General features: G+C 34.3%; 1 protein-coding gene across 16 annotated transcripts in view; it reads right to left on the bottom strand.

The window, feature by feature from the left end:
* dip2ca (disco-interacting protein 2 homolog Ca) overlaps positions 1-22672 on the bottom strand; it is a 196978-nt gene that overhangs the window by 33996 nt on the left and 140310 nt on the right. For all 16 annotated transcript variants that reach the window (XM_073940841.1, XM_073940843.1, XM_073940842.1 and 13 more), the window contains 10 exons: positions 20257-20366; positions 16399-16501; positions 16224-16288; positions 16037-16130; positions 15421-15540; positions 10556-10670; positions 8377-8516; positions 5994-6130; positions 3287-3495; positions 1678-1792 (listed from right to left, as the gene is read on the bottom strand). In XM_073940841.1, the coding sequence (XP_073796942.1) occupies positions 1678-1792; positions 3287-3495; positions 5994-6130; positions 8377-8516; positions 10556-10670; positions 15421-15540; positions 16037-16130; positions 16224-16288; positions 16399-16501; positions 20257-20366 (1208 nt within the window). The remainder of the gene's footprint in view (positions 1-1677; positions 1793-3286; positions 3496-5993; positions 6131-8376; positions 8517-10555; positions 10671-15420; positions 15541-16036; positions 16131-16223; positions 16289-16398; positions 16502-20256; positions 20367-22672) is intronic.

Raw genomic sequence — 22672 nt, 5'->3', positions numbered from 1 at the left:
AGCGTTATCAGCAACAGTAGTAGTAACAGTGATTTTTTTTACAGTACTGAATATTTTAACATTTCTTTTTATTCAGCTGATTATTTCTTCATTTTATTTTTAATAAAACTACAGGTTTTAAGTTCTGCTTGTTAAAACCACAAGTGTCTTGCAGTACTGTTTTTGTAATAAATATAAAGCAAATTACATTTTGTCATTTTGGAATTATGAGGTTCTCAATGACTTTTGAGAAATTGAGCTTCAAAGTTTTTGCATTCTATAGCAAACAATATGTGTGTAGCATTTGTTTTTGTAAATAAAAAGTCTTAAAATGTAAACAACTTAACAAAAACAAAAAAACATCCCACAATGTAAAAAATTTGTCATTTATTAAGAATATGTCAATAACTCAATTTTGACAAAAATTTCAGATAGAACTTTATAATTCTAAGGTAACGATTTGTCTCCTCCCCTTTTTGGCTGACCTGAAAAATGGTCCGATCCGTCACTAAAAACCATAACGTGATCTAAACCTTACACCACCAATATATGGTGTATATATTTATTATTTATTATTATATATTTACAATGCATAGGTGGACGACACCTCCCCCACTACCCACGTCCTAATATCAGCGACAAAATCCCAACCCCCGCGGTGTGCCCACTTTCATCCGCGACATTCACCCCCTGCCCCAGGTCTTCACCTTGTTAACCGGTCACTATCGTTTTCACTTTCAGGTTGAGGGCGGCATGATCTTCCTTTGCCTAGAGCGGCAGTTCAGCTTGCTCCAGCCCTGATTATGAGCTACTTGGATGCACCATGAATTGCCACATTAAATACACAAATAAAGTGTTTTGAATTGAATAGAACTGAATTAAAAACTGTGTTACTGCTCACACCCTTTTTGGGGCAAATTTGACAAGAAAAAATAAATGATCTGTGGTGTATTTTGAACTGAAATTGAGATATATTTTACATCGTATTAAAAGGAGCATCATATTATGGAGCCTAAAATATGTTAAAACAATCTGAATTTGAATTGTGTTCATTTAAATTATTAACAATTGTAATTTAATAAAACTAAATAGTATATGCCTTTAAACATTTTAAATCTGAATTTAAATCTAAACTTCATATTGAACATCTGAAATTTATTAATTCATTCATTTTCTTAAGCTTAGTCCTTCCTTCAGTCACCACAGTGGAACTAAGTTACTGTGCCACCCATCTGAAATTTAAGACAACTGCATTTTATAAAGTTAGATTTTAGGTTGGATATCCAGTTTGTAAAAATACAGTTTCATACTATTTCATAACTAATTTTAAGCTCCATATAATATGCCCTTTTAAAAAAAAGAGTGTGTAAGGAGGCTGCCAGCTGAGAACTGACCTTTACAGATGCCTCAGGGCGAACCAAATTACCAAACAAAAATTCAGAAAAAAATATAAATACCATATTTGCAAGATTAATGACCTACAACAATGAAGGTGGAAATGAAGGCCAGTCGCTGTGCCTGAATGCACCTTGTTATTTTTGCTGGTAAAGTGCTGACAGAAAGTCCGCAGGTCAGCAATAGCATGATCTCTAATTCAGTTTGGATGTGAACTGGGGTTATGGAGCGATTAAGGTGACTCCTGTCAGACTGGACACAAATACAGTCGCCGCTGTCCAAATCGATTGGCATGGCAAATACCTGCAGCACTCGGCTCATCCACTGGAAGCTGTCCTCTTCTGTAGAGTCCGGCCTCTGCTCTGCTACCACCACAATCCTCTCGTCATGCAGGACCGTCACTGAAAACACCGCTATCCTGAAGAGGGTAGTAGAGAAACCAGAAGTCAGAGTTTTAGTGACAAGCAACAGCAGAAAGAATCGGCAACTGCTACTGTTAATGGATAGGGTCTAATTCAGTTAAACATAAAGATTTTTAATGAAAAAAAAAAACAATAATTTAAATAATAAATAACAAGTAGAATATTTTTTATGCAAAGAAATACACACATTCACATGAAATTAAATGGAAATGGAAAAGAGAGAAAAACTAATTACAGAAAAAGCATAAAAGTACAGCCAGGTGTGTGTGTGTGTGTGTGTGTGTGTGTGTGTGTGTGTGTGTGTGTGTGTGTGTGTGTGTGTGTGTGTGTGCGTGTGTGTATGTAAAGGTAGCTGGGTGGACAGGTCAAAGTATATCAACAAGGGAACATAAAAATATACAACATGCACAAAAGTATAAAGCATATCATTACAGGTCATAAATATTAATCTAATAATAATAATAATAATAATTAAATAACTTGAATAATCAACTTAATTTTGCAGATTATTAATAATATATATTTTAAAATATAATACAATTGTTATTTACTAGTTATTATTAATTTTATTTTCGGGTCAGTCCCTTTGATAATCAGGGGTTACCACAGTGGAATGAACCGCCAACTTATATACGCATATATTTTACTGTACATAGCGGATGCCCTTTCAGCTTTGACCCATCACTGAGAAACATCCATACACACTCATTCACACACACACATACACTACGGACAATTTAGCTTGCGCAATTCACCTATACCACATGTCTTTGGACTGTGGGGGAAACCAGAGCACCCGGAGGAAACCCACACCAACACGGGAGAACATGCAAACTCCACACAGAAATGCCAACTGACGCATCCGAGGATTGAACCAGCGACCTTCTTGCTGTGGGGTGACATCGCTACCCACTGCGCCATCGCGCCGCCCACTAGTTATGTTGGCTTAAGAAAGCTTGAGAAAGCCAACATACTGTTAAGCAAGTCGCACTCCAGAAGCAAAGTTTTATTTTAAAACTGTTATTTTTTAAAAATAAAAAGGTTTTAATGAAAATATAATATGATTATTTTTTGCATTCCAAATAATAATCACTTAATTATAATCATGAAATCAAATAATTCAAGTCCAAATTCAAATAATTACATTTTTAATCAATTAATTAGTCACAAAAACATTTTTAAAAGTTTTTTTGTAGTTAGATTTAGTTTTTAATCAAAAATGACACTGCAGCAGTAACACTAGATAATTACTGCAATACGCCAGTTTTATGAAACTGTTAAAAGCTCCAGAAAAATAAAAAACAAATGAAACAAAGCAACTGCACCACAACATGCTGAGCTCAAGCTCGCACTCCTGCCACCACAGCAGGTGTGAAACACATTTAATTTACACTCTGCATGTCCAAAGCAAACAAGCTCTTGTACTATATATAAACCTCCCATTCTTTGATGACGCAGAAGAACACCACTTGTTTATGCGGACTTCTCACCTGCCCCTGTACACAAACTTCATGGGCTCCACCGCCAACGCCGTGGCCACAATATCATCAGCGTTGTGTCTCCGTCCACTCACCACCATCAGACCGTCCATCTTTCCAGAGATGAATACCAGGCCACCGGGACCAATGAAGCCCAGTAGCCCTGTGCGGATAAAGGGATACTCGCTGATAGGAGCCCCAGAGATGGTCATGGGAAACACCTGACAAAACAAAAGCCAGCAATCTGGATTAAACTATACATCTGTTGATTTAATACTGCAAAAATATGTGCAATCTTGGATGTTAAGACACTTCTCCCCCATTTGACATTAAGTATGTATAGTTGCAGATAAGCAGAGAAGGTAAACTTCCCATTTAGATTTAAATTAAAATCAATATATTGTGCGCAAGTAAACATGAGGATTGTCACATAATTTTGAAGCAAAAAATCTAGGCTTCAAGATCCAGTTCTCAAAAGTCTTGTGAACAAATATTCTGTGTGTGTATTATGGAGTTATTTCAGTGATTTTTAAATTTTAGTTTTTCACCGGCCATAAAAATCTATAAATACAAAAAAAATCATTAAACATTTGTTCAAAAGGAAATTGTTGCAAATTTGTTAAAGATAAAAAAGCTGAAAAATCACATGTACATAAGGAATTCACAGCCTTTGTCGTGAAGCTCTAAATTGAGCTCAGGTACATTCTGTTTCCTCTGATCATTTTTGAGATGTTTCAGCTTAATTGAAGTTCACTTGTGGTAAATTCAGTTGATTAGACATGATTTGAAAAGGCATGCACCTGTCTATATAAGGTCCCAGGATGGACAGTGCATGTCAAAGTACAAACCAAGCATGAAGATAAAGGAATTGTTTGTAGACCTCCGAGACAGGATTGTCTCAAGGCACAAGGCTGGGAAAGGTTACTGCTGCTCTGAAAGTTCCAATGAGCTCAGTGGCCTCCATCATCTTTAAGTGGAAGATGTTTAGAACCACCAGGACTCTTCCTAGAGCTGGCCAGCCATCTAAGCTGAGTGGTTGGGGGAAAAGGGCCTTAGTCAGGGAGGTGATCAATAACCCGATGGTCACTCAGTATGAGTTCCAGAGTTCTTCTGTGGAGGGAGGAGAACCTTACAGAAGGACTACCATCTGTGCACATCAAAGCACACTGCCAAAATTTCAATGAAGTTGCTTCACAACAACTCGGTGAATGTCTTTGGGTGGCCCAGCCAGAGCCCAGACCTAAATCCTAACATCTCTGGAAAGATCTGAAAATGGCTTTACACCGTAGCTTCCCATCCAAACTGATAGAGCTTGAGAGGTACTGCAAAGAGGAATGGGCAAAAAAGACAGGGGTGCCAAGCTTGTGGCATCATATACAAAAAGACTTGAGGCTTTAATTTCTGTCAAAGGTGCATCAACAAAATATTGAGCAAAGGCTGTGAATACTGATGTACATGTGATTTGTCAGGTCTTTTTATTTTTAATAAATTTGCAACAGTTTCAAAAATATTTTCTCACATTGTCATTATGGGGTATTGTGTGTAGAATTTTGAGGAAATAGATCAATTGAATCCATTGTGGAATAAGGCTGTAACAAAAAAATATGGGAAAAAGTGAAGCGCTATGAATACTTTCCAGATGTACTGTATCTGTCTCTCAAAATGAAAATAAGAATATATATTATGTATTGATCTTTATTATCATAAATGTGATTTCATACCCCTCATGTCTGACCTTGTATTTCTAGCTGTGACTTTACATTGCATAGATAAAACATAATATTGCAATTACTAATACTATTGCAATTACTAAATAATTACCGCTGTGTATTGCACATTTGCAATATTTGCATATTATAATAATTGTGCCTTCATATCATATAACTTTACTTCTGACAACTATGACTATTTCTGAAAACTGCAAAATTCTATATTAACTGTGCACTACCTGTCTTAAATTTGCAGATTTATTTATGAAACCTGCAATTTCATACCTCACAACTAAAAGCATTAAGCTCCTGTCTTGCTGAAATGTCCACTCTGGTTTGATCTTCATCATCCTACTTTTGTAGATGTTGGACTGAAGCAGCTAATGTCTGGGCTTTCACTGCCTTTCAAGACTTCCCTTCTTCATGTGTTCAATGCTTTTTTTCCTGTCATTTAATTTTATTAACATAATTTATAAACTAATTAGATTTTTTTTCTTTGCATCAACATCTGGTAAAAAATTTGACACGTTAAATATTCATTTCCCCCATGTTTTATTGTGTTATATTTGTATTATTGTGATTATACCACATAGGCTATTGGGATTTTCAGATTTTTATTTTAAATCTCTCTGTACTGCAATTTTATTTGTCATGATTACAATTAAAAATATCTTTATCATTACATGTCATTACATGTTTATTTTCCTTGTCATTTTTTTTGATGTAACAGTAACAACAACATGTTAGATACTATTTTATTTCATAATTTAAAACAATTTCTCACAATCACCTGTTAGATTTTTTTACGTCCTAAAAATAAAAAACAGACTTGAGAACTGACCTTGAGAAAATGCCAGACTCATTATTTCACAGCAATTTAACAAAGCAGCCAAGGAAAAGGCTTTGATGGGAGTGTTTTAACATCTGTGTGAGCAGAGGCCCGGGGAATTCTGGGTAGAAGAATCCACCTAAGTAGAGCCAAATCAATCTCGGTCTGATAGGACACAAACCTCAAATGTGTTTTTTGTCATGCCCGAGAGCCCATAATATGACATTCCTGTGGCGATGGAACAAACACACAGCTCTCCGATCTCATCTGTTCGACACAGCTGAGGAACTCCCTCCGGTTTGACCACACACATCAGAGCTGCACATACACAACGTCAATAAACATATTACACACTTTGTGAAGCACTAAATACAGCACGCAGAGACACCTATTACAATAAGAACAATATTTACAAAGGCACATTTGTAGAGCCACTCTTGTATTTACTAGTGATGTCACCATACTAGAATGTCTAACAATATGATACCTTAAAAATATTGATATTTGATACATTTCTTGGTACCACTGGAAATATTGCCACAGCATGAATTCAAATTACATTTATGCAAGTTTTAATTTAGTTTTTGTTAAGGGAACACTCCACATTATCTCATCTCTGGGTCTGACAGGAACAGTTTTAGCTTAGCTTAGCATAGATCATTAAATCGAATTAGACCATTAGCCTCTCATTCAAAAAATTATGGAAGTGATTTAATAATTTTCCTATTTAAAGCTTGACTCTTCTGTAGTCATGTCATGTACTAAGACCAATGAAAAATAAAAAGAACTGTGAAATAACATGACTGCACTATGATCTATTATTGTGCCTGAAAATCAGCCAACTTCCATGTCTTTCGGTTCAAACAGATACATTTTTAGAATCTGTACAAAAGTAAACCCTTCTGAACCATCTCAAATGTCTCCATGATTGCAAGGGGTGCTCCCTGTGCAAGCATGTGCTCACGTTGATTATATTGACAGAAGTAAGCCGAGATGCTAATGCGATTCAAAGATTTATGCTAAGCTAAGCTAAAAGTGCTCGCACCAGAACTGAAGACCAGCGGAATGGACTCAAAAATGGCAAAATTCTAGAATGTTTAACTCTAGGAGAGTTAGAAATGGACTCTATTTACAAATAAAAGTGGAGTGTTCCTTTAAAACCTCAAGCATGGGTTAATATTAAGGATTCCTAACACTGGTCTTGTCAGGGAAATTCTGCCAATATTTTCACAAGCACAGATGAATGAATAACTAAATGAACTCATGAACGAACGAACGAACATATGATTAAGTGAATGAACAAATGACTAAAAATATATGAATGAATCACTAAATGAATAAATGAATAAATAAATAACTAAACAAATTAATTAATGAATGACTGAATCAATCAATCAAAAACTAAATATATGAATGACCAAATGAATGAATGAATGACTAAACAAACAAATGAATATCTAAATGAATGAATAAATGAATGACTAAATGGATCAATAAATGAATGACTAAACAAACGAATGAGTGTCTAAATGAATGAATGAATGACTGAATGAATTAATGAATGAATGACTAAATGAATAAATGAACAACTAAATGGATCAATAAATGAATGACTAAACAAACGAATGAGTGTCTAAATGAATGAATGAATGAATGAATAAATGAATTAATTAATAAATGACTGAATGAATGAATGACTAAGTAAATGAATGAATGACTAAATAAATGAAAAAAAATGTCTAAATGAATGAACGTCAAAATAAATGAACGAATGACTAAATGAATCAATGAATGCATGAATGACTAAACAAATGAATAAATGACTAAATGAATGACTAAACAAATGAATGACTAAATTAATAAATAAGTGAATGAATGACTAAATAAATGAATGAATGACTAAATGAATGAATGATTAAATATAAATGATTAAATGACTAAATGAATGACTAAATTAATGAATGAATGAATGACTAAGTGAATGAATGACTAAGTGAATGAATGACTGAATATGAATAAATGAATGAATGGAGGAATAAGTGAATGACTAAACAAATGAATGACTAAGTAAAATGAATAAATGAATCAGTAAACGAATGAATGAACGAATGACTAAATATGAATGAATGACTAAATATGAATGAATGAATGAATGAACAAACAAATGAATAAATGAATAAATAAATGAATGAATGACTAAAAGAATGAATGAATGATAAACAAATGAATGAATGAATGAACGAAGGAATGAATAAAAATGAATGAATCACTAAAATAATGAATAAATGAATGAATGATTGAATGAATGAATGAATGAATGAATAAGTCAATGAATAAAAGAGTAAAATAAAAAAGATGCTTTTGTTATTTTGAACATTCTAATAAATTATGCATGTAGCAATCTAATAAATCCCACAATTCTTGATCCCATTTTAATATTAGACGTAAAACATTACTGAACACAATAATACAGCAGAGAATAATAATTAATAAACAGATATGCAAATTGATATGGGGCATTGATATGGATACTTTTGACAACACTAGCATGTACATATGTGTACCTCCAGGCATCACAGTGCCCACATCCTGTACGGTGAGCACAGACAGACGCTCCTCTGAGTCCACTCGGATGACACCATAGCTCAGACCCTGCATAGACAGCACACCTCGACCCGGCGGCTGATTACTGTCATCAGTGGGCCTAAATTGAATAAGATCAGATAAATATATGGTGACTTTAATATAATGCAAAACAGAAGAAGAAGATGCTGATTGGTCCAATCAGTTCTTAAGGACAGAACATATATAGTGTTTTAAAAAGATGCACACATCTGAGTGAAAGATGTTTGGCAGGGTATAGCAAACCATATTTTTTGCAGAAAAAAAATCATGAAACAGTGTGTGCTGATTCAGTATACCGGAATTAGAGCTCTGTTCCAAAAATAGCATCCTAACTTGATGTCTGCACACATATAGGAAGCTGTTTCCTAAGAAACTGATGTCTTTCTTAAGGAACTGATTGGGTAAATAGTAGTATCTTATACACAACCTGACAAAAGTTTTGTCGACGATCTCAGTTGTAAGAGCAACAAATAATAACTTCACTTCTAGTTGATGATTTGGAAAAGTGGCAATAGGTACATTTTTTTTTTTAGATGAATCATCTGTTGAACTGCATCCCAATCATCACGAATACTGCAGAAGACCTATTGGAACCCGCATGGACCCAAGATTCTCACAGAAATCAAATTTGGTGAAGGAAAAATCATGGTTTGGTGTTACATTCAGTATGGGGTGTGCAAGAGATCCGCAGAGTGGATGACAACATCAAAAGCCTGAGGTATCAAGACATTTGTGCTGCCCATTACATTACAAATCACAAAAGAGGGCAAAGTCTTCAGCAGGATAGCGCTCCTTCTCATACTTCAACCTCCACATCAAAGTTCCAAAAAGCAAAGAATGCCAAGGTGATCCAGGATTGGCCAGCCCAGTCACCAGACATGAACATTATTGAGCATGTCTGGGTTAGGATGAATAAGGAGGCATTGAAGATGAATTCAAAGAATCTTAATAAACTCTGCAAGAACGCTTCCTTTGGCATTCAAGATGACTTAATAAGTTATTTGAGTCATTGCAGAGATGTATGGATGCAGTTCTCCAAGCTCATGGGAGTCATACACAGTATTAATTATTTTTCAACTGCGCCATGACTTTATATATTTTATGCTGTAGATTATTTCTGTTAAGTGACAAGACTTTTGTCCAAGCACAATCAGACCTTACTGTCCTAATGAAATAATTCAAAATCAAGGCATGATCATATTTTAATTGAGTAACATAAGCGTAATCTAGAGGCCTTTCATGTAAGCCACTTCTGATACCAAATGATCAACTAGAAGTCAAGTTATTATTTGTTATTCCTAAAACTTGTATAGGCAACAAGACTTTTGTAAGGTAGTGTATATGTATTCATTTATATTTTCCCTAGTTCTCTTAACAACATTCATACAGTCTGATGCTTTTAAATGCAAAGTAAGCAGCTCATTTGGGACAGACCAAAAGTGTAGAAATGTTGGATCAATCATTCAGAGCTTTGAAATGTGAATGAAATATTGAGAGGAAGGAAATTATTACCGCAAACCACATGAACTAAACCAAAGAGTGAAATTTAGGTTACTATTAGTTTGCTCTGTAAATGCACAAACGACAATGACGTAACTTTGATGACAGAAACAGCGGAATTACGTAGCGCCACTCGCATTTGAAACAGCTTTTTCCTCTGACTTCACTGGTTGGCGATGTTTCCGTCAATGACACCAGGCTTTTTTATTAGGGTGCAATTCATCTGACATTTGTTCAAATTCATACAAGCTGTTCTCTTCCACAAACTCGTTGGTAAAAGCGTCCAGCGACAGAGTTAATCCTGTGGAATGATAACCATATGCTCTGTGCTCTGTCGCCAGTTTGATTCAGTCACAAAGCAAAGATGTCGAGGCTGTAATTATAGAGGCGGCCTAAAAAAACATTATTTTCTGGTAAATGGTTATGGAAAATAGCGCTGAATATATACACAGACTCTCTCCATGAACCATCAGCTTCGATCTGTCTGTCTAACTGACACAAACATGGCTTGTATCCATATTTCCATTACTTTTCCTGATGTTTTGGATTTAGAATCTAATAAATGAGCGACAGGAAGATCTAAATCTTTGGTTATGATGTGTTGGGTGGATGTGTCACCTCCTGATGGCCACAGTTAGGGCTTCAGCTGAACTGGCACAAGGACAGATGACCTCCGGCCGCAGACCTTTACTCTGGAAGACATTGAGGAATGCGTCACATGATGAGATGGACCCTGAGAGAGAGAGAGAGAGAGAGAGTGTGTGTGAGAGAGAGAACATTACACACTAGGGCTGCACAATATATAGTTTTAGCATTGATATAACAATGTGCACATTCCCAACGTTCTGAATAATAGTTGACCAGGAGCTACAGAACTTTATTTAAGACTCTATTATTATAATATAGTATAAATATGTAATATACATATAGCATACATATATAGTATAAATATTATTTACATGGCATTTATACAAGTTATGCAACAAAAAAAAAACAATATTTCTTACTTACAATTTTATCTTGTTTCTAGTCCAAATATCTACATTACAATTATCCTTATAAAGGAAACAGAGTTTTTAGAAATACTTATATAGTAGATTGTTATAGCGTTGAAGCAGCTTTTTTCCTATATTAATATTAATAAAATTATATTATCCTTTACATAAAGAAATCAAAGAATATTTAATATGATCATTGCATGTGTTGCCTTGTGTCATTACAATTTAGCACAATGTTCCTATAAACTCCTAGTCCTATAATGTTCCTATAATAATGTTTGCAATGGAATACACATATTTATTGATGTAAAAAATTAAATTACTGACAACTGTATTTTATTTAAAGGTGTACTATAATGAAAATCTGGTTATACGATGGCATATTTTAACATCGCGTTTTCATGTAAATTCTATGAGTGTAAAACCCCGGTGGACAACTAGCCAATCAGAAGACAAAACAAACTGCGATGAGACTCACGGACCATGCCCTCTGCATTTGCATGTAGGACTACTTTAGGTTGTTCATCCAGATCGGACATCATAAAGAGAACTCAGACTCATTTAGCTGTGAGATCATTAATATGCAAGCCTTAGGCTGCATTTGATAAGCAACAATGTTTTCTAGTGAGAAAATTAGTGGGACTATTATTTTGAAAACGCAATCACAGATTCTTTACTATAAGTTACTGGGCAATGACTGCGCGAGACATGCTTCAGGACGCAAAATGCAAGATTTAGAGATTATACATTTATTCATCTCCATTTTAAAGTGGCATAAGGTAGTTTAGTTACATCTTTTGTTAATTTATCATGTTTCTTGTGAAATTGAAGCATCTGTTTTAACAAACACATGTAGACTGCTGAATCATGTCAAATCACTCAACTCAACTGTCATTTGTTCATGCACATGATATTAAGTTCTGGCTGTGTTTTCTTTGACATTATAGCTTAAAATACAATGTGACACATCTCCATCGCTCTCTTTTGTCAGGTTTATTTATCATTTACTCTTTATCCACATCTCATGAGCAAAATAGATTAACGTTACTCTGATTGGGTTTATATTTTTTTCGTGTTTAGCATATATCATCCAGTGTGTGTATGTGTGTGCAAGAGCTGCACATTAGAGTGGAGCTCATTAATAATCACAAAACAATCCATATATGGTTAATTATGAATCTTCTGATTGTAGGGGTATTTTATAGAGTAATAAAAGAACTTACCGAAACCATAAACCTACTGTGTAGATAACAGAGAACAATTTAACGTCTTAAAACAATGCAGTAAATGGCACCATTTCAGTACAAGAAAAACTATTTCGAAGTATGTTATAATTCACATGACGTAATACTGATGATTTGACTATACTAGTAAATATGTATATAGTTCAAAAGCCTTGCTTGACAAACAATCATCTATGTTTAAACAGCAGATCAATCTTTCCATCTTAACAGCAGAAAAAAAATCCAGTTTTCACTTTTATGACCCTTCTAAAACAGTTTTACTTCTATTCTGGCATTTGGATGAAACGAGCAGCAGAAGAAACGGATTGTCCTTCATTGTGTCCATTTGTGTATTATGCATCAGTAAATTTAAGGAAAATGGCCTCTGGGCATCATCTCTCTTGACTCATCTCTTCTGTGAGTTATATCATTACACACTTATAAGGGATGCTTTTAGCTTTTTTTTTTTTCCGGGTTGCTGGAAGTGTAAACATCTGCTTAACCCAGCAGCTTGTTTCCTGACAGAGGAGTATTTCAGGAAAACAAACAGGTGTACAGCAGGACAAGAAGAGGATTAAAGGTCTTCTAAAGTGCTCTGAAATGTGCAGATTTGTTTGTTGTGGGATGCAATTTCAACTGAAAAATAAATACGAGGTGGGGCAAGTAGCTCTTCCACTTTTCAAAATAGCCAATAAGGTTTTGTTTATATCTCAGCTTGGCATCAGCCTCTTGACAGCCACAGTCTTAAATAGCAATCCTGAGTCTGTCTAATCTTTCTCCACTATAAAACAGCATTCAATTCATGTCATTCAAATGGGGCTGATACGTTTTGTAGTCCAAACTGATTCGCAAGAATGATCCGCTCTGTGCTGTCACGGACCAGAGCAGACTATGTGTGTATGTTTGTGTGTGTTGAGGTGGCTTGCAAGACATTAATGCAGAAACAGGCTCAATTCCCCAATCGGAAAGCATATTAAAGGGACCATTTCCATTTCATTCATTTTACTTCGGCTTAAGCTCTTATTTATCAATAAGCAGACTGAACCGCCGTCAATTCCAGAATGTTTTATACAGTGAATGCCCTTCCAGCCACAACCCAGTACTAGGAAGCACCCATACACTTTAACATTCACACACACTTATAAACTTTGGCCAAATTAGTTTACCCAATTCAATTGTAGCACATGTCTTTGGATTGTGGGTGAAACCAGAGCACACGGAGGTAATTCATGCAAACATGGGGAGAACATGCAAACTCCAAACAGAAATGCAAACTAGCCCAGCCGGAACTTGAACTAGCGATCTTCTTGCTGTGAGGCGAGAGTGCTAACCACTGAGGGGGGGAGACAGTGGAGATTACACACAGGAAAGTGAGGGGAGCAGAGAGAGAAAAAGAATCGGCAAAGGACCCCAAACTGAACTGGGAATCGAACTCAGGTTGTCGTGAGCACCTAAGTGCTATGTTTTGATGCACTAACCACTAGCCTTTTGGCACCTATAAACAATGTGAACATTTACATTGCATATAGGCGCCAATAATAACATTCATAATAATAATAATAATAATAATAATACTGCATTTTATTTAAAGGCAACTTTCTCGACACTCAAGGTCACCGTACATGACAGCAAAGACAGAGTTCAGATAAAAAAAAAACAAATTGCACCGTCATGTAAACACTCTTGACAGACATGCATCTTTTGCAGTGCCTTTTAAGTTTTACTTTCACAAGCAGCTCCACTTATCGATGTCAGTTCCTAAGCAGTGGACCAATCAGAAAAATGCATTTCAATAATTTTTTACTGCAGCTAGTTTGAACGCCAATGTGACATCCACATGACAGAGGATGCAAAAACAGACAATTGCATCTTTGTAAATGGCCACTAACACTGTCTGAATTGTCTATCCCCAATGTAGTCATTATTTGCCATTCAATTTTGGTGTTCTTCACCACATTTTTTCAACCACTAAATGTAGAGGAGTTTCAATTAAAGGTGGGGTAGCACTGCACTTTTTATCACAATAGCTTTCATTTACAGTATATATACTGTATGTATGCGAATGCACCAGACCAGAAATGCAATCTCACACAAAATTCTGAATTTCACTGCATTACAAAGTTTAGTGAAATCTGAATATTTGTTTTTCATCAAGTGTTTAGACAAACCCATGTGTGAATAAGGAGCTTTCACATCTGTGATTCGATTCATTTGGTCCGAACCAAGGGCAATTTTTCTGCCATTTTTGGGTCCTTTTCACACCACAATGATTGCTTTGGTCTGAAGCAGTTGAAAAGAACCAAAATCCAGTCATGTGACAAAATCCACATCACTCATTGGCCAGATGTTATTGAACGTATTTCCTAAACAGCTTTTTGATTGTTCAGAATTATCATATGGGAAAATGCCAAAGGAACTCTCGCAAGTAAAAAAACCGGCAGACACAAAATGTGGCTTTTTACTATAGAGGGACATCACGTTAGACAAACTATACATTTCAAGAATAAAGCGCGGCTGCAGCTGGAAAACAATTATTTAATGCATTGCAAACTTCAGGAGGAGGCGTGAATTCATTTAGCTAAACTGCGACATGGTCATCTTACGGAAATATTACCAACGATTCATTAGGTAATGTTTTTCCTTCTCTCTCTCTCTCTCTTTCTCTACTTAAAATTGATGGTAAAGTGCTGTCAACAAATATTTTTCCTCCACATTTCATTATGCACAGTGCATCGGACTACGGCAGCTGGATTAGTCCAAAAAGGCGCAGTAATTTTTGCGGTTGGGTCTATTTTAGTTTTGATCGTGTTCTCACCACAAACGAACGTCTAGGTACGCTTTTTCGGTTTACTTTTTGTGAGCACTCGAGTGTGGTTGCTACATTCACACCTGCCCAAACAATCCACACCAAGAGCGAAAACGAACACTAGTGCGATTCAACCAAACTAAATAAGGCAGGTGTGAAAACACCCTAAGAGATCAATTTCAGCCATGTCTGGTACGACTTGGGACTTCAGATACTAGAGAGCAATTGATTTGATGTAAAGCTGAAGTGTTCAGTGATATCATAAAAAATGATTGACTCTAAATAGCAGAAGTGAGAAACTGCGAATTCGAATGCTTCCATCTTCTAGCTGCAACTTTTTAAAGCTAACAGATCACATCAAGACTAACACATTGATACTAAAACCCTGAATTTTGATTGCAGGTGGACTATAATGGTTAATAAGGAGAAAGAAAGAGAGATATTAAACCAACTCACATGGGTTGGATCCATCAGCCACCACCAGCATGCGCAGAGAGCTGAGGTTGATGTCTCTCTGATCTCGATGAGCCACCAGAGCCCAGTGCATATCCCTCGACTTGACACAAGCCACTTTTCCTAAACACAAAAACAGACAAGATTACTATAAAAAAAAAATCACAGGAACCACCATCTTGGATGCATACAAAACTTTGAAATTCAGCCCTATAATTATTTAGTATAGCTTTTGCTGTATATAAAAAAAAGACTATTTGTTGGTATGAATATGATTTCCTTTGTATTTAGAATTTAAGATGAAATTTTAAGTTCGCACTATTGATTTTGCATTCTGTGCTTCAAAAGATAGACAATTAATGCATAAAGCATGAACAAAGCAAGTAAATCTTTCATAAATATATATTCTTAAATACAAAATACAGTAGGTAAGCACTGTATGTGCTTCAAAAATGCTCACTGGTACTAATTTATATACATTTGTGTTGTTTCTATCATACTCGATAGACCGGGAATATGATCTTTTTAGTAATAATTACTGTTTTTGCAGTATATGACTTAAAATGAATCATTCTAACACAAAACAAAATGTATTTAACGTGAAAAGTGATTGACAGACCTTTGTATTGACAGACTTTCTGGATCCAGGACAGAGGGTTGACCTTCATCAGGGAGTACGGGATGCTGATGACATGCATCATATTCATGACGCTCTGAAGAAACATAAAGTCACATTAATCACCCTGAATGTGTGGGAAGTGATCTTTATATCATTTACATTATATTTGTTCAGAAACAGGACTTACGGTTAGGATGCCGTGCCACAAACCAACATCCTTTTTAAAATCCAATACATTCACTATGATTTCAGCTGAAAAAAAGGGAAAGCAGTTTTACTACATGACTGTCTAAGAAGGGTAATTTGAGGACAAGGACAGGCATATGAAGCGGTGTGTGTGCGTTTTTTTGTGTTGGGCTCACCTTCTGTGTATCCACAAGATTGTGTTAGGGCCTGGCAGTGTGTAAGAAGTGCGATCCGTGTCACCGTCACACCCAAAACACTCCCATCTTTACAGGTTTTATACTGTAAATCAATAAACAACAGAGATCAAACATTAACAGCTATATAAAAGCATCAAATCCATTTACAAAGACGGTTTGCATAGCCGTTAACACATTTCTCACTACGCCAAACAAATGAAACTGTGTAACACATGTGCAGATCATAATTCAAACTTAAAATCTAAATCAAGCTCAAACAAAACACAAGACATGTTTTCTGGAATACTCAAAACTTTTAATTAATATTTCTACTTTTAACACCAGCTTTTTTATATTATCTATATACATATAACATAATACTCGTAATATGTCATAAAACTTTCAAAGTCATCACTTTTTAATAACATTTTTTCATAGTATTATTGATATGGCAATGTGAGAATCCGCAATAGTCACATCATAGGATCTGTAATGTCACTGTGTAAGCATTTCAAGTAAATTGAAGCCATTTGGGCAGAAGAAATTATAATGTGTGTAGCTTAAAGATTAATTGCATATAATTATTTACACAATTAAGACTCTACACTGTAAACGTGATTAATTGCTTACCTGTAAAAAAAAACAAGTAAACATGTAAAAATAAAGTTGACTTATTGTATAATTATGCCCAAAGCTAATTAATAATTGAATAATTTGAATTATTATTATATATTAGAAATGTGTCAATTTAATAAATTATTAAGGCAACAAATAATTACAAATTTTGCATTTGATTATTCAATTTCTGTCTGGAAACTATGAAGCTCTGTTTATTTTATGCGTCTTGTATTAATCTGTGTTTGTCATTTGTTGATTATATACGTTATGAAGAAACCCTCTGTCATGGTCACCAGCGATTCAGCCAATCCAAAATGAAGAATTTTTCCCAAACAGAGCTATTAAAGTCATCTAGTGAAAATGTGTTTATATCGCAATATATATCACCTAAAAGAAATATATTGCATTGTCAGTTTTTTTTCCTAATATCATTCAGCCCTAGTTTACAATTCTTTATTCATGTTATCTATATAAAAATAGTATTTTTACTTTCAGTAAGTTTTAATTGGGGGGAAGGATTTTATTTATTTATTTTTAAACAGTAAAGTTTTCAAATTTAAATACAATATAATCATATTATACTGTATCTAATAATAAAAATATAATATAATAAATATAAATATTATCTGAATTAATTTTTGCTTGTTATTTTTTATATCTACTTACTATAATTTGGTATAAATTTATTTTATTATTAAAACAAAATTTAGGATTCATATTATTCATTATATTATTCAATATTTTCTTTTATAAATGACATTTTTTACTGGAGAAAATTGGCTTTACTGTATTATTTAAAAAAAATTATTACTATTATTTTTTATTTATTAAGAAATGACTACTAACTATAATACACTATACTGTATATTTATTTATTTACAGATTATTGATTCTTTATACGATATTTGCTGTGAATGTCTTACTCATGATTAACACAGAATTTTCCCCCTTTATTATAATTATTTTTTTAAATAATGGTTTGCACATCCAAAATGAAAAATGTGCCTTTATGTTTTACAGCTATAAGAACTGAAAGCAAAATGTGTTTTACAGTCATAAAGATAAATGTCACACTGCCAAAATCCCAAATATCTTTAAAAAGACCTATTTCCTTTAAGTAAAACATAATTCGTTTCTATCTGTTTTAATTTTAGCAGGGAAGACATATATTTGTCAGACTGTACTGTAAAGGGCGTACAGTAGAAAGCAGAAAGCACAGCAATAAGGACATCTGACACCGGGCCACTTTGCACAGACTCTCTGATTTCTGGGATCTGTGTACGAAACATTGAGACGACTCACTCCAATGCGGTTCAATAACACCAGACCAGCCCTACTCCATCATCCAAAGTCCCGATCCACAATTAAACAAACATTAATCATTTATCATCCATTATCATCCAGTCACTCTCTAATGGAGGCAGCAGTGGCCAGCATGCTGATAGGAAATATTGATTTCTGCAGCTTGAGACACAGAATATCTAACAATCAGATATCAAAAAGCAATTCCAATGGCTGCTGGGGTGGAGCATATGGAGAAAAAACAACAACAATCTAACAATGAAAAAACAGACAGATAAGTGAGTATCGAAAAAGGAAATTCTTATTTCATCATTATGAACCAGCATCTGATGCAAAGTCAATCAAATCTCAAAGTCATTTGTCAGACAGACATACAAAGGTTTGGTTAAAGAGGGGAAATTATGTTTTGAAGCATCAGTATATAAGTCAATAAGACCACCAAGAATGATTTACAACTAATCTAACAGAGAATGTTAGATTAAAACATAAAAATTTACAAACATTCATTTATTCATTTTCCTTTGGCTTTGTCTCTATTTCAGAGGTCGCCACCGCCAACTATTCTGGCATATGTTTTTCCAGCCGCAACCCAGTACAGGGAAATATCCATACACTCTCACATACACTCATACACTACGGCCAACTTAGTCAATTTAATTTATTTACAGTCAAAAACTTTTTTGTTTTGGCTTGTTCAAACGTCTTACAGTTGAAGTCAGAATTATTAGCCCCCTTTTGATTTTTTTTTCTTTTTTAAATATTTTGCAAATGATGTTTACAGTTTTTCTTGATTGCTTTGATGCAGTCGTCAACTGAAACTCCACATTTTTTAAAACAGTTAACACACAGGCCTAAACAGCGGCACTCATGGTCAAAATGACATTTTGCTTGCAAAACGCACACACCGTATAAAAACATTTAAAATATGCAACAAAAGCTAGTTTTACCTTCAAACAACACAACTTGCAGACAATATACAAGCTCTTTCAATTAATCATTACACAATGGACAACAAAATATTAAATAGAGAACTCAGTGTGAATCAGTGCACCATTGCTTGCCATTGTAGCCTATTGCCAATGCCATTTGTCGTCTTTCTATTTGGGCTATCAAATTTGCCTTTTTGCAAAGAATTGGATCCAAAATAAGAAATGCTTTGATTTATATTGAATTCATGACATTTTTCAAACTGTGGCTGAAAGCTAGTGTTAAAAAAACAGACAAAAGTAATTAAATACTGTACATATTAGAGAAAACACATGTAAACCAATATACAGTTAAATCTATTGGGAGTATAGGACATAGCCACTATTGACCTCCTCCATCCATGCTGGCACAGAACAACCCAGACCTTCCACCGTTATCAATGTTTGCAGTCTGATTGCTAATTGAAGATTTGTGTGAAGGAGTGTCAAACCGTTGCTTCAGTGAATTCATACTGATCTTGGTAGTTTCTAAAGGTTAGGAATAGATGGTTTCTGTTTGGTTACCATAGCTAAAACAATGGAGTCTGGACTGCTTGAATAACATCCGTGTTAACTGTTTCAATGAAAAAAATGGTGGGGAAAATGTGTAAACCCAATGAGAAAAAGTTTACACATTTGCAAGACCGGTCTTCTGCTCTGCTGGGATAGTGATAGTGATAATGAAAATGATGTGGAACCTAGTTTCTTTAACCAGGTCAAAGCAAACAAGAAAAACTTTAATCATACTTTTATCCAAAGTATCCATCAAGTGGCTCATCATAATAAGGCAATACTTACAAGAAATGCTACTAATACAATGTTTTTTACATTATTAGAAAATAAAGCAAGGGTAGGAAGGTTGATTTAACCCTTCTGAAGTTAAAACGTTGGTACCTTGTTCTCTAAAAATGAATATGAACATGGCAGTAAAATGATTCTAATAAACAGATACTTTCCATAACGGTTAGCTCACCTCTATGTAGGCGGTGTCGTTATTTGCATCTTTGATGTGAGGGAACCAATCACGAGGCGGCTTGGACAGGTGTTTGGATTCTGTGACGAACCAGAGCAGCTTTGGCCATCCTAATGAGTAGGTGGAGCCAAACACAGAGAACACATGAATATTCATACCAATCCCATAAATACTCATACAGCTTGATGAGTCAACCATGACTATCATTATCATTATTAGTGGTGATTATATTGGGATAGTGAGTGATTAGGGTGACTGGCTAAATGACTATGTGCATCGGGATAAGAGCGAGTCTGTCTTTTCTTCATCTAAATGACTTCTTAATCATTACAACAATATCATAGACTCATTACCTCGACATTTTCTATTTATAACGTCTCTTGTCTTGCTGCGGCTCAGACGGTGCAAAAACGCTGACTGCTAGCAGTCTGGCTTAGATAACATCACACGCATAATACAGCCCATAATGCTCTTGATTTTCACTCATGTGCCACAATCTTCAGTCTTTAGTGTCACGTGACCTTTCTGAAGATATTCTAATATTCTGATTTGGTGTTTAAGAAATGACTCCTTGAATGTCTTTACTGTATTTGCTGTGAATTTCTTGCTTCTGATTAACGCAGAATTGTTTTTCCCTCTACTATAGTGAGGATTATATATATATATATATATATATATATATATATATATATATATATATATATATATATATATAATTAACAATAATATTTAATAATTTAATATAATATATTATTTTATTATTTTATTTTATTTTATTTATTTTTATTTTGCTTTATTTTAATTGAATTGAGTTTGGTGGTTCATTCCGCTGTGGTGACTCTAGATAAATAATAAAAGGGACTAAGCCAAAAAAAAAATAAATGAATTTCACTTCATTTTATTTTTATTTTATTCTATTTTGTTTTATTTATTTATTTTATTTTATGTCCTTTTCTCTGAGTAAGACTTTCAGCTAAACTTGTCATGCCAGTTTTCTTTGTCTCCACTTATAAACTGTGTCCCCCTAAAACATATATAATAGACGGGATGACACAGCTCAAATTAGACTCTTGTAGCCTTCTTGAAGATGACTGTTTGACTGCAGAACAACTAACAAAAGCGTCCTGGTTTGGGTTCTAAAATTTAATACAGCATTAAAGTCAAAGGGGTCCCAATGTTGTTTTAAACAGCATTTATTTAAAATCAAAATGTTTTATATAACATAGTTGTGCCCAAAATCACCTACTACTCACTCCAGTATGTACTGTATTTGAATTTGAATTTACTTTATGACAGTTAGAAAAGTACATTCTATATAGTATGAATGTGATTATTATAAATGAAATTCAGACGTACTACATCCACCATTTGTCATTATCATGTGATCTACCAGCTTCAGGTGTGTCACTTCACTCCCATTCATGAATTCATACTTTTTTTTATGAATACTATGAATTCAGACAAACTTCTCGGCTCGCATACTGTTTTTAATGTACTAGAAGTGTGAAATTCCAGACACAGCGCATGCAACATTTTTTCCTCGCAACGACAATTGTCTTTTCTTTCATATAGTGTTTTTTTAATTTTATTTATATAAAAAAAAATCTTTTTTTATTTTATCGAAATAATATATGGCCCTTTTTATTTATTTTATTTTTAAAAATAATATGTTCTTAAAACATTATGATTTTGAGCTTTATTGCTTGACATAATAGCTTTAATTATTAATATCTTAAAAATAAATAAAAGTAAACTTTCTGCCACCATACTACTGAGTGCTTATAACAATCCAAATCATAGTTGGTTGTTTGCATGTACACCAATAATGCAATTAGTTACAATAATCAGAATAAAGTCCTAATGCAGTAAGATGTTTCTAACACAAGCAAAACTCTTCACTTCTGATTACATGCAACTTTCATTATTCTAATTGTCTGCCAAGAAGTGCGGTTATTTTTAAACCACCATTATTTGCATAACGGCTTTTACTGGCCACAGATTCAGTTATTCAGCAACATGATGTAGGCCAACAGACTTTTTACATGACTTTTTTTTATTGCTGTTACCATTGGTGTACACCACAGTTTACTGAAACAAGGCTGCTATGATTATTTACTAAACTGCACTCATTTGATCAAAAAATTGTCTTTACAAAATCTGAACACCCTTTTATTATAACACTATGAGAAAACATGTTCTGTCATATGCTTTCATCCTGTCCAAAGCCATGATGTTACAGGGATAGTTCATGCAAAAATTTAAATGACCTCACTATTTATTCTCCCTAATGTGAGTTTAAACCTTCAAGCTTCTAGTATTTTGTTAAACACAAGAGAAGATATTTTGAAACATGCTGGTTGATGGTACCGGGTTTTCTGCAGGTTTCACCAAATCAAATTGAAGTACTTTTGAGACC

Source organism: Danio rerio, chromosome 24 (assembly GCF_049306965.1).
Source record: "Danio rerio strain Tuebingen ecotype United States chromosome 24, GRCz12tu, whole genome shotgun sequence".
In the NCBI taxonomy this organism is placed as follows: Eukaryota; Metazoa; Chordata; class Actinopteri; order Cypriniformes; family Danionidae; genus Danio; species Danio rerio.
This window is presented reverse-complemented; position numbering and strand designations above follow the sequence as displayed.